The sequence below is a fragment of the Caenorhabditis briggsae genome, assembly GCF_000004555.2.
Source record: "Caenorhabditis briggsae complete genome, chrX, whole genome shotgun sequence".
Classification (NCBI taxonomy): domain Eukaryota; kingdom Metazoa; phylum Nematoda; class Chromadorea; order Rhabditida; family Rhabditidae; genus Caenorhabditis; species Caenorhabditis briggsae.
Genome location: NC_013491.2, coordinates 600,603 through 618,947, shown reverse-complemented (window position 1 = coordinate 618,947; position 18,345 = coordinate 600,603). Strand labels below are relative to the sequence as shown.

The 18,345-nt window shown below is 37.5% G+C and overlaps 5 protein-coding genes across 5 annotated transcripts in view; 2 read left to right on the top strand and 3 right to left on the bottom strand.

Moving 5' to 3' along the window:
- The window catches only part of CBG08178, a gene marked incomplete at both ends in the record, with an annotated part of 5,778 nt that extends 2,838 nt beyond the window's left edge, over nt 1-2,940 (top strand). Inside the window, 8 exons of the mRNA XM_002643256.1 lie at nt 178-289; nt 336-429; nt 782-963; nt 1,673-1,817; nt 1,872-2,240; nt 2,285-2,569; nt 2,639-2,765; nt 2,824-2,940. Coding sequence (XP_002643302.1) covers nt 178-289; nt 336-429; nt 782-963; nt 1,673-1,817; nt 1,872-2,240; nt 2,285-2,569; nt 2,639-2,765; nt 2,824-2,940 — 1,431 coding nt within the window. The remainder of the gene's footprint in view (nt 1-177; nt 290-335; nt 430-781; nt 964-1,672; nt 1,818-1,871; nt 2,241-2,284; nt 2,570-2,638; nt 2,766-2,823) is intronic.
- A 137-nt stretch (nt 2,941-3,077) lies between these two features.
- CBG08177 lies at nt 3,078-3,949 on the bottom strand (the record flags this gene model as incomplete). The annotated part of the gene is made up of 2 exons (XM_002643255.1): nt 3,078-3,234; nt 3,858-3,949. The coding sequence occupies 2 exons, from the start codon at nt 3,947-3,949 to the stop codon at nt 3,078-3,080; spliced, it is 249 nt and encodes an 82-aa protein (XP_002643301.1).
- Nucleotides 3,950-8,816: 4,867 nt separating this feature from the next.
- On the top strand, nt 8,817-10,359 carry Cbr-cdc-25.3 (the record flags this gene model as incomplete). The annotated part of the gene is made up of 3 exons (XM_002643254.1): nt 8,817-9,278; nt 9,868-10,244; nt 10,290-10,359. 3 exons carry the CDS (start codon nt 8,817-8,819, stop codon nt 10,357-10,359), a joined length of 909 nt encoding a protein of 302 aa, XP_002643300.1.
- A 495-nt stretch (nt 10,360-10,854) lies between these two features.
- On the bottom strand, nt 10,855-13,198 carry CBG08175 (the record flags this gene model as incomplete). The annotated part of the gene is made up of 7 exons (XM_045238731.1): nt 10,855-11,662; nt 11,755-11,917; nt 11,961-12,015; nt 12,062-12,194; nt 12,249-12,400; nt 12,488-12,646; nt 12,692-13,198. The coding sequence occupies 7 exons, from the start codon at nt 13,196-13,198 to the stop codon at nt 10,855-10,857; spliced, it is 1,977 nt and encodes a 658-aa protein (XP_045093701.1).
- Nucleotides 13,199-13,362: 164 nt separating this feature from the next.
- CBG08174 lies at nt 13,363-15,652 on the bottom strand (the record flags this gene model as incomplete). Its single annotated transcript, XM_045238730.1, has 5 exons — nt 13,363-14,075; nt 14,142-14,631; nt 14,726-14,979; nt 15,050-15,346; nt 15,499-15,652. 5 exons carry the CDS (start codon nt 15,650-15,652, stop codon nt 13,363-13,365), a joined length of 1,908 nt encoding a protein of 635 aa, XP_045093700.1.
- Nucleotides 15,653-18,345: the final 2,693 nt, after the last annotated feature.

The following is an 18,345-nucleotide window of genomic DNA, read 5'->3' as shown; positions in this document are numbered from 1 at the left end:
ACTTCTTTTGAAAGATATCAAAAAGTGGTTAACTAGTAAAATGTTTATCAGGATATCAGCAACATTTTACTAGTTAGCCACTTTTTGATATCTTTCACAGAAAATGAGATATATAGGCTCAAAGTGGACAATCCGGGTGTCGTTCTATTAGAGGTTTTACGGTAATTGATTTCCCAGGCAAAAGACGATGGAACGCTTCCTTCTATTCCAGTACTTCCGGTATCGTACACCACAGCCCTCCAGTTGTTGAAAAGAATGTCGGGTCGTGCAGTTCCCTCGGATTGGCAAGGTTTTCTATTTTTAGTTTTCGCCAATATCGAGACGAAAGTTTTCAGGATTTGTCGGAGGGAATCTCACATATAAACTTGGTCCGGGCTTTGTGAATGGCGAGAAATTGACAATAAATGTGCACAGTGAGCTGAAGACCAAGTGAGTTAGTGGCAAAAGAAACGCAAATTTGATTTGAGATTGTTGAAGAAGTGAAGAGGGGAGTGAAAAAGCGTGAATGATGTCATTATACTCGACAAAGTCCTGAGCAGGATAATAAAACTTTATTTTGCCGAAATTAATAATTGGAACGAGTGAACCAAAAATTAAGTCATTGTGCTAGCGTGAAAATGTTGCGAAGAAGTTCTTGAAACAGAAATCACTAAAAAAGTTCGAAATATGTATGGAAATAGAATCACAGAAACAAAATTCGAATATTCGAAAACAGATCGGTTAGAAAATTGTGACATGCTATCACGTTCAATGAATGCGTAAACTAATAGGTTTTCTGCAGACGAATTCGAAATGTGATTGGATACATCCGGGGTGCAGAAGAGCCCGATCGTTATATTATGCTCGGAAACCATTTCGATGCGTGGGTGTACGGATCAATTGACCCCAATTCTGGAACAGCTGTTTTAGCCGAAGTAGCAAGAGCAATGATGCAAACCATTAATGAAACTTCTTGGAGACCTGGTCAGTTTAGAAATTTTCGCACAACGTAAATGGTACAATAGAATGTTTCAGCTTAATTATCTCGGTTCCTATTAGGGATGTCAAAAATCTGTCAACTGATAAAATAACTCTCATAATATCACCAAAATTTTTTTTGTTTACAAATTTTTGATATCATAGAAGTTGAGATAATTTAGCTCAAAGTGCAAATAGAAGCTGATTCTAATAGAACATGACGTTTTATTTTTTTTTTGTTAGATTAATTTAAAAGTTGCTAGAAATTTTACTAGAAAATTCTATTCCAGCATACTTGTTTTTTTTTTTAATTTCACATGGCCGGCCCGCTTTTTGAAAATTTTGAAATTTTAGAGCGAATTATCATTTTTCAAGATGGTTTTTCTTCTTAGTGAATGAAAATCCACACTAGAGGCCGATACTGTCGACAAAAACTGATTTGAAGTCGTAATTAGAAAAAAAGTTCCATTCTTGGCTTAATGAAGGTAGATTTTTTTGCTAAAAATTCAATTAAATTGACTTTTTCGGATGGTTGTATGCATTTGGATTAATATTTGTGCCATTATAAATATTTTGGCACATTCGAAAAATAAAATTTTCGAAAAGTTGTCCTAGGCGGGCCGAGCGGGCCGGGCCGNNCCGAAAGTTTTGAGGCAAGCGGGCCGGCCCGGCCCGGCCCCGGCCCAGCCCGGCCATTCACATGTATGTATTCCAGCACGTACCATTGTGTTTAACGCATGGGATGCGGAAGAGTTTGGTCTAATTGGTTCGACTGAATTCGTTGAAGAATTTGTTGATGTTCTGCAAAAACGTGCTGTAGTTTATATCAACATGGATTGTATTCAAGGGAACGCAAGTTTGTAAGTTTTTTGTTTTCTGAACAACATCAATTTTAGTGTGGCGTAAAATTACAGACATGTCGACACAGTTCCCACTCTGGAGCATATCGCGATTGAAGCAGCAAAACACGTTCCAAATCCTTCGAAACGAGAAAGATCACGGGGAAGAAACACAGTGTACGATACTTGGATGAAAGTTTTCCCTGAAAAGAAAGCGGGTCGTCCAAAAATTCGTGTTCCTGGAGGTGGATCTGACCATGCACCGTTTTTGAACTTTGCTGGTGTTCCTGTCATTAACTTCAACTACAAAAATTACACTACTTTCGATACTTACCCATTGTATCATAGTATGTACGAGACACCATTCACAAACATCCATCTGATGGATACCGAGGACCTTGCAGTACACAGAGCAATTGGTCAGTATTGGGCAGAATTAGCGAAGTGAGGTTGATCAAAATTTGCTGATCTATTATTGATTGTTTCAGGACGTTTGCGGATGAGGTTGTTCTTCCAATGAACACAACAAACTTAGCCTCTGTTATGATAAAAAGCTATCTCCCCCAATTGAAAGCTTCGATTTCAGGAATTAACGTTTCTAGAATTGATTTTGAAAGTATTCGCACACAATATGCGCTTTTGTCCAAAAGTTCTCAAGACTTGCTAGTAATGTCGAAGAAATTTCAAGAAACGATGCAGTTCACTTTTCACAGCTTTTCTCAGAACCCATATGATGCAAAACATGTCAATGCTGTCAACGAGAGACTAATCAGGTGACGTGAAACTTATGGGAGAAAAAATGATATGAGAAATTCACAACTTTAGTTATTTATTTTTTTCAGCACTGAAAGATGTTTTATCAATCCACGAGGGGTATCCAAACACAATCCTTCCGCAAGACATGTTTTGTTCTCGGTCAGTGATTCGGACTCTTACTCAAACTCTCTGATGGCTGGAATTCAAAATGCGGTGAGTCTTAGTTTTGAATGAGCTTCCTAAAATTCCTGCCTAAAATTTCTGGTTTCAGATTCATAGCTACGAGACATCCCCATCAAAGAAAAATCTGCGAGAAATCATCAACCAAATTTCAACTGTTCAATACTCGGTGATATGTGTTGTCAATACTCTCAGAGATGTGATTTGAAGAAATGTTTTTTGTATCTGTATAATAAAACTTTGAAATAACAGAGTATCACTTTATTGGGACGGTCACGTCATTTTTTACAAGAAAAAGTAACTAGATAAAGTAAAACGGTCGGAGTTTAAATGTGACAGATTCAATTACTTTCTCTTGATGAGACACTGGATTGGAGAGTAATAACAAGGTTTGAAGCGTTTGTAGATCGGCTGCTTCAACTCGTCCAAAAACTGTCCTGCTGGCGCATCGTTCATGTAGAAAAGCGAGTTTGGTGAACGATGACGTTGCTGCATGTTGGCTCTAAAAGTGTAGAAGTTGTCTATAGACCCGATTGCTGGGTCATATTCATATTAAAATTCACAAAGTGTTCCTAAATGCACACCAAAAAACAGCAACGGATTTTTCTTTTCACAAACTGACATTTTTACAACGCAGTTATAATATAGAAGACACAAGAAGCCCGAATCGAGAGGGTTGAAAATTAGATTTGGTTTTCTTTCAATGATTTTTTCCGTCTTCAGATACGCTAACGATGATTCTAGTATAGACCAAATGCACGTTGCGTGATGCAATAAAATTAGTTGGCTGTATTCTTTGCCCAGAAAATTAGCATTTGTTTTTTTATATCTTTCCAGTCTGGCTCATCTTGTTACTTCTCTGAACGAGCTCAGAGCAATTATAAGAAACATTTGCATTTTCGCCATGGGATGGGACACACGTACTGAAAACAATACGATCGGGAAAGCTAATTATAGACACATAATTTTGTCTGTAATATAAGCTCATATTGGAAGCTTACGCTCAGTGAGATCCCCTTAACTAGCTTTTATACTCTCTTATTGCAATTTTCAGAATGAATTAATTTTTTAATGTCTTGATATTCATAAACGGTTCTGTTCCAGCACAACTTCACTTTCACTCACCTAAACGCAGCGGATGGTGTCAGTGATCCTAAAGTGAGTACAGAAGGAACAAGGCAAATTGCCAGAATGAATATCAACGCCTTGAAGATCATTGTTGATGTTGAGCACACAGAAGTAGAGCTTCACACAAAAACGGAGCGGAGCCGAGAAGGAATGAAATGAAGACGAGCTCCTTCCTAACGAGATTCTTCTGGGAGGAGGCAGACCATGAATTTCCGGAAAGGCGGAGCTTGATACATCACGACGTGCGTGTGTAACGTTGAATAAAAACCAGGAACCGAATTTCGGAGAGGAATTGTCTTCAAGACATGTGAAAAAACCCCTAAAATATTGAAATAATATAAAAAGTATAAAATGTGCAAACTCGAGTCCTGCGTTGACTGCGGTAGTATTATATGTTGTTCAGACTTCCGTGGTTTTCAATCTTCTTAGAATCGTAGGTTTCGGCTGCTACACTAACCTAGATCACTTTTAATTGGAGCTACTGTACTAGAAAACTCGGATCATTTCAGGCCTGATGTTGAAACTACATTTTGCAACTTGATTTCCAACTTAATTGGTGTCAATGCATGGTTTATGAATTGAATGCAATTTATGTGTTATTGGAAGTGACCCTTATTCTCAACTCAATAGAGAATGCGTTGCTTTTTAACACGAACTTGAACTTATGCTTTTTCGTAACCCGTAATGCGCGTTGTACAAAATGTTTTTGGTACAAAGAACGTGATTTCTTCCATACAACTAGACGAAACGGGTTGGCATCAGCATGAAAGGTCGGTCAAACATTTATGACTAGCACAACCAATCGCGCTACAGTTTGTCGCGAGAAACATGTTTTCAATCATATGAGATTGTTGTAAACAACTTTGTGTTCTTCCGTTATTGTTGGTCTGCGGAAAATATGTGTTGCAAAAATCTACTTTTTCCATTGGCATCGAAATCTAACAAAATTAATTAAAACTTGTTTAAGTACTACAATCTTACTTATTCAGAGTATCACAGAAGTCATCAATGACAGTGTACCAAGGTCTTGACAGTGTACCAAGGTACAATGTTCATCTGCTACCCTACGCATGTTAATCAACGGTCCCGTATCATTTCTCTCTTTTTCCTCCGTTCCGTAGTCGAGAGTCGTGGAACACTTTCTGGCTAATGTACAAAGAAAAGGCCTATCATAAATATCGATATCTGTTCAGTGATGACTACATTTCACCACATCTTCGGGAAAATAAGATTGTTCTCACTGATGGTGGAAAATACTTAATTTTTTAAAATATTTTTAGTTATTCTTAAAATTCCTGTAAACATCAGGTAAAACTAGGATCTTTATCGAAGGATCATTATCGAAACATTGTCAAATACGTTTGAAAGGAATTTCTCATAACCTATGTCAACATTGAATTGAAGAAAACATTAGATGACTGGGATAAAAGTCTGCATTTTGGTGTGCAAATTTTATTGAGCACTATCATAAGTTTCCCCATGAAACACTTCTTTTCCCACATTCAGGCAATACAAAGCAATTTATTATAAAAACAGTAGAAACAGTCTGTCTCTTCACATCATATTAATTATGTACTCAGTTGACGGGGGCAACCGTTAGAGTTTCATTGTAATCTACTGCGAATCCCACCTGCTGTGAATTGGACGTGAGAAAAAAAAGACCTTTGTTTTGTATTGTTCAAAATACTCAATATTTCATGTATGAGAACGGACCTTTGATAGAAATCAAATGAGTAGAGATGTAACACCGTATTTCCTTTAATAGAAATCTTCCGACACCGTCAACTTTGAGCAAAATTTTCTTGGTTCCTTCAAAAGATAACCTAATATTTTCAGTCTATTAACTATTTATCATAATACCACTGATATTCTGTCAGTTGACAAATTTTTAATATCTCTCACAACTACCGAGAGGATTAAGCTTAGAGAGCACAAATAGAGTGGATGTCTAGTAGAAAAAAACACGGTTTCCAAAATATATCGTTTTTTTATATGAATTGACTTGAAACCAGAAAATATTGGCAGGCTCACAAGGGAACCTTTTAAGTGATCCCTCTAATTTGCCTAAACTAACTACACAGAATGAAATAGCATGTTTGAAAACCTATAAAATCGTTTTCAAAATCTGCTTAGAAAACTTCGAAAGTGCTGAAATCTCAGTTTCCGTACCGAAAAATCACTTTTTCAGTATGAAATCGGCAATTTTCAAATTTGGTTTTCTTCACTCCCAGGAGGTTTTAGGACTTGAAGCTTTTTGTGTAATACTTAAAATTGTGTGGGATTTTATATTTTCACATTTTTTCTTAAAAAATTGTTTCCAGAAAAGTTTTGGAAACTTTCAAAATTTGCTTACACTTTGGATGATCTCAAGTTTTTGAGTTCATAACTTTTTTGAGAAAAAAATGTACAAATATAAAATTCCACACAATTTTAAGCATAGTTGCGAAAGGCCGGGCCGGGCCGGTAGACGAATTCGCTCGGCCCGGCCCGGGCCGGCACGTCTACTACAGTTGAAAATTTTGCAATGAAAATTTGGATAACTTTTTGAGTTAAAAAAGAAAAAAGGTTACTTCGTTTAACGAAATTAATAAAGTAGAAAGTAGTCGGAAAACAGGTCGTTTTTGTTTAAATTATTGGAAAAATTTCAAAATTTTCGAGAAAAATTCAAAAAAATGTATGTACCCCGGGCGGCCCGAGATTTCGCAACTATGATTTTATGTATAACACAAAACGTTTCAGATTCTAAAACCTCCTGGGAGTGAAGAAAATCAAATTTGAAAATTGCAGATTTAACACTGGAAAAGTGATTTTTTGGTACGGAAACTGAAATATCAGTACTTTCGAGGTCTCTTAAGCAGATTTTAAAAACGATTTTATAGCTTTTCAAACATTCTCTTTCATTCTGTATAGTTAGTTTGGGCAAATTAGAGGGATCACTTAAAATGTTCCCTTGTCAGTTGAGCAAAAGTTAATTGATTCAGCTCCAACAAAATAATAATAAATCAGCATTTTTTCCCTTTGAGAATATTCGGAATTTCGTTCTCAAGTTGAATTTTTCAACGTTGTTTTTATTTTAAAAGATATATCTGGAAGTTCAGATATCATTCCTGTTTCTTCTGCAACGGAGGATTGAACCATTTCAAAAACTTGTTTTCTAGTTTGGAAAATTATATGTTTTGTTCAGGAAAACTCTGATTTATCGAGTTCTCAACCAGTTTTGATGATATGGAAAGTTCTATGAACAATATTCAAAACTGTTTGTGTGGGTTATATCAATATTCCGACTTGGAAGTGCGACGAGTGCTGACTAACGAATATTCAGATGAAATTCCAAAGTTGCGAGTCATAGACTACAACTGCAAATTTCAAGAAAAATGTCTCAGTAATTGAATAAAAACGTGTGTTGGTTTTTGTATGTTCTGCTCGTTTTGATCTATCACTTTTCATTCACCTACGTGCCCTTTAAAATAGTGTGTAAGCTTACATTAGAAGAATAGTGTGAAGAAATTTGAAAGAGAGACCCGATTGGCGTAATTTTTCAATCGAAAACTTTTCGTAACGATTTCGCAAATTTTCAAAAGCAAATTTTACCAAATTGTCATTAATTAGAATTTTTAAAATTAGTTTTAAAGCATTGACCAAATAGAAACCATCCCAAAAACTTGTGTCAAAACGTTTTGGAAAATTAAAGGGGGTTTTCAGAATGTGTCAGGGTTTTGGTTAGGGAAGTGTAAAAAATGTTCTAAAGTGCTTATTTCTGTTGATTTATTATTTTCTGCATTCATTTTTCCTTTTTTTTCTCATTGTTAAATTTTTTGGCACTATTCTAGAATCACAGAACGTAATTTTTCAGACATATCTGAAAATAAAAAACTTCCAGTTAACGTCCAGCAAAGTTATGGAACTTGATTTCATTTTTCAAATGTTCCAGATGAAGAAAACTGAAAACTTAACAGCTTTCAGCTTAAGCTTACGATTGACAAAAATCTTCCTCAAAAAATTTATTCTATTTTTCGTAAAATTAGAAATCTGAGGAAAGCATTTTCATATCAAAATTTCCATTTGATTTGGCCCAAGACTATTTTTCATATCTTCAAAAAATAGAAGGGCCGGTCCTTCTAATACAGGTTTTACGATAAGTTTTTAGTTCGAAAAAAAAGGAGACAACTTTTGGATTTAGGAAAATTTTGCAGATTATAGGGTTAGGCTGGAACGCCTTGTTTCCTTAATCTAGAACATCCAAAAAATAAAGACAAGCTACATATTTCTGCTAGTTACAACCTCGAATTTAACAAGCAAATGTACCCAAGTCATATGTGCTCTATCAACTAGTTTATCTTTAAGGCTTAATATACCAATTTGCTAAACAAAAAACTGTAGCACTATGAAACATTTCGGGGACTTTACAAACTTTCCCAACTATGACCCTTACACCTTCTGAAAACCCCCGTCAATTCTCCAAATCCCGTCCATTCTTTGAATTCCTGTTAAATCATAAAAAGCCCAAATTTGAATGGTTATTTTTCTGAAAATCATCTTATGTTCAATTGTACCAGATGAAGTTGTAAATAGAGGTTGTAAATGTGCTACCGGTTGCGCAATAAACTGATGTATTATAGACAGGGTGCAGGACCGTTGAGACCAACAGAGAGGACCCAAATCAAATTTCCTCTAATTAGCCAAGTGAGATACACACTTCATCCTTAGTTAGATCGTAACCTGTGTGAGTCAAGTTTTCCTCGTTGTCATTCTCAATTTGATTGACAACGTGAAGAGGAACGGAGATTTTTTGTCTTGAGTGGGTGGAGAGGGGCGGAGTTGAGAGGTAAAGGGGTGGCTGAAGAGGACTATATATACTCGAACAAGGATCACATTTATATGTTTATTCATGTTTAAGTCGTCTATGTTCTTTTTGAAATTTTTAATTCTCTTTTTTTTAATCAATATATCTTCCAGATGCCCGGTGATATTTCATATGATATCTGCGTTATTGACGAAAACAACATTCAAGAAACAAATGTAGTTGAACTTGAGCGGCTCACGGAATACGAATCTTCTGAAGCACAACTTTCACCTTCTGAAGAAGAGGCAACATCTACGTGTTCTTCAACAAGCAAACGAGACAGTTTAAACGGTGGATACATTCCTAATAACGAAGAAAAACAAGCCCAAATGGCAAAGCAAAAGCTTCTCACACGAAAAAGCCACTCTACATCTGAAATCGAGACCAGTGGAGCACACCTGCAGGTGAAGTATCAGTTGGAAACGACTGAAACAAGATGCTCAGCTGTGTATCGAAAAATTTCTCCTCAAGTATTGATTAGAACCATGTTGGAAATGACAGAAGAGGAGTTTGCGAAGAAATATTCGCTTTATGATTGTAGATTCTCTTACGAATTTAATGGAGGTAGTATTAAGGTTAGTTTAAACAGAGGTAGTATATGGGAACCAAAAAAAATTGAATGGTTTGATAATATGAATAAGAAAAATGTTTCAACATGTGTTTTGCCGTACCAAATAGTTTGATGATTTTCCATTTATTTATTTTTAAACAAATCGCGTTTACTTTTTTGGTTCAAAGTTTTGGTGAAGATTTCGAAATTAAGAAAAATCCTGATTTTTTCCACTTCAAAAATAATTTGAAAAATTGGAAATGTAAAAAATACGAAATACTAAATCAATCAATCATGAACCGACGTCGGCATGAGAATCGGAATACCTGAATACACAATCTACACACTGAAACTGCACAAACACCGAATGAAGACATTCAAAAGGTCTGTGAGGTTTTTGAACAGTGTCAAGTAGAAAAAACATAGCTGTTTTTGAAATTCTGTTGTCTTTTTGCGAAACATTCAGCAATTGAAAATGTGAAACTTTCAAACGCTCATTTGGCTCTCAAAATCTTACTGGTCCTGCAAATTACTATGGAAGTGTTGAACTTTTATGTGACCGACTCGTGACCGAATGGTGACCGAAGTGAATTTTATAATATACAATTTTTCAGGGTGCTAAAAATCTTGATGACCCAGATAAAGCGCGCGAAACTTTTTTCGATGAAGATGGTAATAGAAAATCAGACACGACACCAATTTTTTTCTGTGAATACAGTCAAAAAAGAGGTCCACGCATGGCTGATACTCTACGATCAACTGATCGGTTCCTCCATCCAGAAATGTATCCTCAATGTGCCTATGAGGAGATTTACGTTCTGAATGGAGGGTATAAAAACTTTTTCAGTTGCGCTCGAGCGTTGAGTGTATCGAATAAGTTGTGCGATCCTGATAATTATGCAGCTATGGATGATCCAAAATTCGCTGAAGAATTTGAAAGCCAGCAGCTATATAAGAAACTGACTAAGAGAATTCTGTCTAAACCTTCTAAGTAAGTTGACTGTAATTATTCTGTAGTGGCAGCCATATGTTTCAGATCAAAAACGACATCTTTGAGAAAAACTGCTAGCAGTTCTTCCTGTTTCTTCAAGCAACGACTTGTTTAAATGAACTGTTTGTTGTTGTTTAGGTTGCTTTCATCGTGTTCCCTACCGAGTTTAGTTTCTTTATTGGTTAATTGGTTCGATAATTGTTTCACCTATTTCACCGGTCATTTTTTTTCACCAGGTGTTTTACTTTGCCGTTGAATGAATGTAGTTTCGATTGTTAACTGTATTGAAACAACCAAAAATTAGGAGAGAAAAACGTAACGGCTATGAATCAAGAAGAAGTGGATGAAAATCCTTTCAAGAAAACATAATAGAAACATGAATTAGAACTTGAAGAAAAAAACATGGTCAGATGGGTGAAAAAGATGTGACACGTCATGAATGAGATAAGCTTCATTTATAAAAAAAAAGAACAATATTTATAGATATCAAATAAGAAATTGTGCCCACCCGTGATAAAATAAATTGAATGAATCATTTCGCAGGAGATCATTATATATTCACTCGGCAGGATCATTGTTGGCTCTATTTTGATTATTATAAACTAATTCATCATGGCCGATTTGATGCTGAACTGGGGGGGAGTGGAATCACAGTGGGTGTATTTCCGTTAGAAGTAGATGGAGTGCGGTTTGTAAGGGGAGTAGGTAATTTGAGATAAGGACGCTTAAACACTCCATCGTCCTTTTGGGATCTTTGACAACTCGCCAAAAGTTTATCAGACGGTGACAGTCGCATCATATCAACTGGACAGTTATCAAAGTCATAGTATCGTTTGTTTTCACCTGAAGACGATGATGATGGGAGAGAACCATCGTAGCCGGTTGTCGAAACGTTTGGATCGTAGTAACTGGACTGTGGTTGATATTCATGGACTCCATTCTGCGAAGCTGATTTGATTGCTGGAGCTGTTTCCTTGCTGCATGTGGACGGTTGCGAATCATCAGCTCCGTCTGAATGCGAATCTTGAACAGCCGAGTCAGTCCTAGGGAAAGCGATAGCATCTTTCCAGTCTTTCCGAAGTTTGAAAATTTTTATCTTTTTGGGATCGCTGGTTCCTTCTGTGGAAGGTGTAGGTGCCCTCTTACTGCCTGGAGTTTTTTTAAAATCAGACGTAACTGATGATCCTTTCCATTCTTTCCCTTGTGCTGCATTATCATTCTGCAGCTTTATCTCGTCTAGTTCCTCTTGACCATAATCGCGGAATTGAATTGGGAAAGCTTCTCCACACGCTGAGCTCTCATCTAAGCATCCCTGAATAAGAGTATTTTGCACATCGCTGTTTGATAGATTTCTTACATTAGATTCTCGCAGGAGTGATCGGGAGCAATGTGTGGGAGGATAAAGACAGTAGGCATTTCTGAAAAGTTGTCATGAGAGAGGTAATAATATAATTTGTGGTATTTTATTCAATCTAAGCTAATAAAATTTGTATTCCGAGAGTTTACATACCCTGTACGAAAATCTAGTTCCACAAAGTTTGACTCGCAAGCCGTGACAAGATCTTCTCGACACTTTGCAAGCCATCTTCCGATTCCATGTTCGCTGGCCAAAAAAATCCAAATCAGTCGGAGGTGTGTCACGTAGTCAAAGAAATCTTCTTTCATCAAGAAAACTGAAAGCATAGCTTGGAAATAACAACTCTAGGTTTGACTTACGAAATCGAATATTCAAATTGATCATCTTTGGATGTAGAGCAAAGGCTAATTGCATCTGAAATATGTTTGTTATTTTTTGTATATATTCCCTGTGGGCATACGTAAGTCTCCAAAATTTCAAATCCTGCCATTGCCGACACTTCAAACAATTTAACACTGCTATTCACATGTACTTTTATGGTACACTGACTCTTTGGAAAACTGGGGTTTGAGTGGAGCACGAAGAATAGTTTACTGGAAAATAAATGTTTAGCTTTTCTAAAAGGTTTGAAAATTTATAGAACGTACTCAGGATGACATTTTTGAGTAGAGCATTCCTGTTGCAACAAAGAACGTCGAAATTTATTAAATTTTGGGGAAAGCTCCTTGATTTTTTCATGAATATCAGAAACGTCGAGAATGAGACATGGTGGGAATTTGTTCTTTGCAGTAGGGGACATCTGAAAACCAACAGGCAGATGTGCAAACTATAAAAATAATGCACATTTTGAATTTCCAACGAGTTCTTGAAACGCTGCATAACTAACCGTAAAGTTTTTTACAACGGCGATGTCAAACTTTTCACATCTATCTGACGCAATCCTTAACTCAAATCCTGGTTGAGTAGCGTCTAATATGAAAGTCAGAGAGGTCGCATGTGTGACGTCAAGCTCAAATTCTCCATAGAACACTTGTTGTGGGTAGAACTGAAAAATGAAGCATTAGTTTAGAAAATTCAAAAAGCGATATACCGTTAATGTGATTGTATCGAACTTTTTTGAAAAACATTTTCCAATACGCTCTACTTCGTCCATTTTTGTGGTCACAGGCTCATATGTACTCCAAAACTCGTCTTGAAGGCGTCCCTCTGCATTGGTCTTTGTCATATCGATTGGGGCAAACGCGGTGAATTTCCAGATTGAGTTCAGCTGATTCCATTGTCTGTCTGTCCAGTCAGCATATCGTGAAACTGTAGGTAGAAGTGGTCGTTTGAATTGCGACACTTTAGTAACGTCTTGGGATCTTGGATTGGCCACATTCGAGATATTCGCAGTATATGTTTTTGTTGTTTTTATTTCTGGTCTGGTTTGTGAGGTGGGTGCTACATCAACAATCATATCATCCGTCCATTTATTCACTTCCTGCTTGGCGATCTTTTTCGTTGAATTGTAGTCTCTACGGTAATGTAGTCCTTCCATGAACTTCGCTCGTCGCTTCTCGTCATCCTCTTTGATCATTTGATTTTCCAAAGCCATCATTTTTGTGTGCCATAATGTCGCATCACATTTCCCTGACGATTCCAAACATTTTGCAAAGCGGTTATGCTCAGAATTGATTTTATTTTTCAAGTCCGATTTTGATTTTGCGAGCTGTTTCCTATGGGTTCGAATAACTTCAGCTCGTTTAACATTCTGTTCCGCACTCAAAGTAGCATTCGAAACGTCCCAAACATTTGGAAGGCCCCATCGATGAGTGCATTTTCCAGAAGTCGTCTATCCCATTCTTCTCGTTGTTGTTCGATTGAAAGCTCAACTGGTGGAACAGGTAACAAAACTCCATGATCTGATTTTGAATCTGGGAGACTTCTGACCGATTTTGGAACGTTCACTGCGGCTCTTGTTGGTGATGGAGCAACTGGAGGAACACATGTAGATGGAAGGGGATTGTTCACCAATGGCGGTTCGTAAGCATTAGCATTATGTGTAGAACGGTTGATCGTCGTTTCCTTCCATCCTGGTTCTTCTTTCTTGATTTTTTTCAGCATAATGTCAGCTTTGCTGGGCCTGCCTCGCTTTCTTTGTGGATTATTCGGGTCTTTGACAGGTTTCTCTCTTCCCAGCTTCGGTTTCCGACCCCTTGTTACCTTGATGTGTGTTCCAAGCGCAGGTAATGAAGTCGGGTTTTCTTCTTTCTTTTGATTACCAGATTGTATCCCCATCTCCTCTTCTCTGTGAGCTGTTTTTCTCGGCCTTCTGACAGTTGGTGGTGGGAGTCCGCCCCCTTCCACACGTTTACTCGGTGTAGTTGGCTCACTTGGCTGGTGGTCGTTGGAAAGAGTGGCAGATGTGCTCGGATCGATCGCAAGTTGGTTGGAAGCGGTTGCAAGTAAATCAGAGAATGACAGCTCAGCATATTCTGGAAAATTGTATAGTTTTCCTCGACTAGTTAGATAGTGAACCAAGTTTACGTAAGTAGAAATACCTTGCGATTGAATACGTGCACGAAGTTGATCAGATAAAATTGGCGTTTCAGGTGTGACTGGAACGCGTGGATTTCCATCCGCGGGTTGCGCCGCTGTGACAGCTTGTTGATATATTGCTAAAGTATTTAGCAAAAATTCTGCTTGATCCAACTCGTGATCTACTTCTTGTTTTATTTCCATCTCCTCAATTTTCACAATTGAAGGTGTCTGCGCGTTACGAGTTACTTGAACATTTGCATTTTTAGTATTCAGAATTGTCTCGTTTTGATTTACAGTAATAGTGTAAGCCTGAGTGACTGCTGGCATATGATGCCGCAACGCAGAGAGAGGATGAGTACGTGCTGCTGACCCAAAGCCAGGTGGATGTATTCCTATATTTTGTGGAAGTTGGTTTGCTTGTTGTTGTTGAAAACGAGTTTGGTTCAGAATTTCAGCTGGAATCTCTAGCGTGTGATCTGTTGGAGCATCCGTTTGACCAACGTGAGCTTGCTGGAAAATATCGTTGTTTCAGTCAATTCTGAATTCAATATGTCGGCAACAACAGAAATCAATAAAAGGTTTTTGGGTTCCCTTTTCGACTCACCTCCTCATTCTCTAAGGCCCGATGAGAAGTCTTTCGTGGCCCACGTCTGCTGACATTGTTTCCTGTCCATGGGGGAGCGGTCTCTTTTCGACCGATAGGGATTGCATTAAGACGAGGGTCCGTCGGTTCATTATGACGTCTTGAAGCATTTGTCGGTGGCGTAGATTGCAAGTTTTGCGTTCTTACACGAGCCATTTTATTGATGATCGTGTCACCAAGTCCTGACGATGACCCTATTGATTGATTGTTTTGAACTGAAAATTGAAAAGAAACGTCTATATTTGTTACGTTCCCGCTACCAGTGTGATTCCAAACAAATGTTACCTTTTCGATCAAGCTGGTGTTGTAGTTGCTGCAGTGGAGTTTGCTGGTTCGGCTGATTTTGCTGCCTCTGTTGCTGTTGATGAAGCTGCTGCTGGTGCTCCTGTTGAAGTTGTTGGTCCCGATAATTTTTTTGCTGCAGATGGTGATGGCGATGTTGTTCCAGCTGCTGCAGCTGCTGTTGTTGGTGAATCTGTTGAAGTTGCTGAATATGTTGCTGATGCTGCAGCTGGTTCTGATGATGATCATGACGTTGTCCTCCGTTTTCCCGTACAAGTCCGGGAGGCACTCTTGGATTCTCTAAACCTAAAGTATTACATTTAACCAGCCTGATCAAATTTGACCCGCCGGATTATCCGATCTCACAAAAGTATTAAAATTTCGATATTTTTTGAAAATTTATTTCCATCTCCTCAACTTTCACAAGCGACTAAACTATTTTTTTGATTTACCTGCTAAGTGGCCAGCCACTGCTGCCATTTGGGCTTGTTGCATTTGAGCTTGTGTAGGCCACTGATTCTGATAAACTGGGTTCACAAAGTTCATCGTGTTGGCACTTGGAGGGACATTACGTCCGTCTGGTGGATCTTTCTTCTTAGCTGGCATTTGAAAAAGTGAAAAACTGGTTTGAAGTGATCAGAACAATAGAGTTAGAATCCTGTAATTGATAAGAGAATTGAGTAGAAATTCTGAGAAAAATTTGACGTATTAATGAATGGTAATTAAAAAAAGATGCAACAAGCGGCAAAAAATTTTTGTTGTCAAGCTCTTTCAAACAGACAGAGTTCCTTAGTCATTTTACGAACAACCTTTTATTTCCTCCTCAATTATTTTTTTTCGTTTTTTTCTGATCTTAACTAGAAAATTTCGCTTACGTTTGCGTATGGAAGAACTGCTGTTTGAGCCGAGGTTTTCAAAAACTCGGCCATCCTAAAAAATGCTTTGATGTAGAGATAATTTGAGGAATTAGTGATGAATCATGTGAAACTCTCCGAGCAAGATACAAAACCTTCGATTATTAAAATTGACTAAAAAATCCATGAACACAACGTGTAGCGAGAAAGGGAAACGGTTGTAAAATACATGTGTCGTGATGCTTTACTAATACAGTTATACGATCTTTCATTTAATCGAAAGTAATTTCCATTATTTTTTTTGCCGGTTAGAAAAAAAGGGAAGAAAAGGGAGACGAGACGAAGAAGAAAACCGAATTCAAAGCGAAGAGCGGAGAAGAAGAGGGCGCACATAAAACCATCTCGTCCCCTGCGACTCCTCTAAACTCCTGTTATTCGTTCTCTTTTCTGTCGTCTCTCCTGCCTACGTATTGTATATTTCTTCTCTACCTTCACCGTCTCTCGCGCCGCATTGATATTGATCCATCTTTTTGCCACAGCAACAGTGAAGAGCGCGCACCTGAATAGAGGTTGTGGCAGTCACTGCCGGTCAGAGCGCTCAGAGAGGCAGCCTAAATGAGAGACGCAGGGTAGTCGTGTTGAAAAGGACGCATGCGCCTTTTCGAGGCGAATTTAGAAAGGAGAGAACCGACGAAAACGACGACGACAGAAACAGAGAGGACCGTCAAAAAATAGCGAGAGATGGGAAGGAAGAGGAGGGTTGGGTATGTAAGAGTGTAGAAGGCTTGTCCGATAAGAAGAAAAATGACTGTTTGAAGAAATGTATGAAGACGACAAACGCAATACGAGGAGGAGGAAGATTGACAAAAGAAATTTTGAATTTGCCTGCTGCACGAACTTTACAGTAAGAGCGAAATATTACACACGTAAGACGCAGCCAACTAAAAATTAGAATTGAAAATAGTCCTGAAAAATGTCCTCGTGTCTTTTATTCTATTATCGGAAACTTATCGGGGGTGCAATAATTTTGTTTCAAATGTATCATGCAAGCTTATTAGCAGTTTGAAAAAAAAAATAATAGATGGTGAATATAAGGAATTAAAAGAGAGAAGGCCTACATATCCAATTTGTGAATCTGGCAAGTCAGAAAGTGATGGAGAATAATTTTTGAGAATTTTTAGAGAGAAACATTGAATTTTTCATCTATACTTGAAAAGCAATTATCGAGTGGGAGAATGAGTGATTAATGACAGCAGAAACAAATTTAGTCACCTGTAATGTGCCTTGATTATAGTTTTTATCGACTTAATAATACACTAGCGAATGAGAGAAGGCACTCACGGAGATGAAAAAACAGAAAATATGCATATTTTGCCAACTATTAAGAGATGAAATGTATTAGTGACATAAAAGTTAGCTCATAAACGCAAAAATATGGCAAGGAATGATGCCACGCACAACAAAACTTTCACCTTAATATGTGTTTTTAGGTTTAGACTTTTCCTTACGATTTAATAATTTTTCGCCAATAAATTCCATAAGCCTGCATCAAAATGGACAAAATGAGACTGCAAAAATTAAGAAACAAGGTTTTGATTAACTTGTAAAACACATCAAAAGAGGGGAGAGAAGAGCTTTTCGGATCTTTATTTTGGACGAGACGGAGAGTGTTCACACAGCTTTTGACTATCGTGCAGCTTTCATATACGATATCGACCGGCGTTTCAGCTTGCGCTACCGTAGCACCACGGTGGGCTCACAAAGGGACTTCATTCAAACAGGAATTTGGCACAATTCATTTTTGTCTTTTAAACAATGATTGATGGTAAGAATGAGAGCCTCATCAATAAAATAACGGAATTTTTGTCAACTAACTGCATAACACTCTTTTTCTAGTCACCCAAATCTTTTGTTCGTAAATTTCGAGAATCTCCATGTCTCCTCTGCCTGCTCTTTTTGTTTGTAGTCACTTTCGTCACGCGATTTCTATGAGGTATGAGATTCCGTTTCTATCAGCAGAAGGATCTGACAAAATCTAAAGGGGAATGTTCGTTTACCAAAAAGGCTTTTTTTAAATCAAAATCTTAAACAAAAATTGTTTGTCGTTTCACATGTTGGTGATCAACTTCTGTGAAAAATTGCTTCATGTTAGGTAAACTGTTAGATAAACTCTTCTTATTAGATAAACTGTTAAATAAATTCTTCTTATTTTTCAGATTCTTTTAAGGATGTTTTTCAATGTGGTTGAAATGAAGATTTGTTTTTAATTCCACTGTTTAATCACACCTTCCGTGACAATCAAAACTGTTTTTGAAAACAAGAGCAGTTTTATCAAAGGCGCTCCAATTTTGAAGCAAGCATATGCGTCACTTTTTCGTAAAACCTTCTTCTTGCCTGGAAGAAACTAACACTTTACATTGTGGTGAGGTAACGTTCATTTTGAAT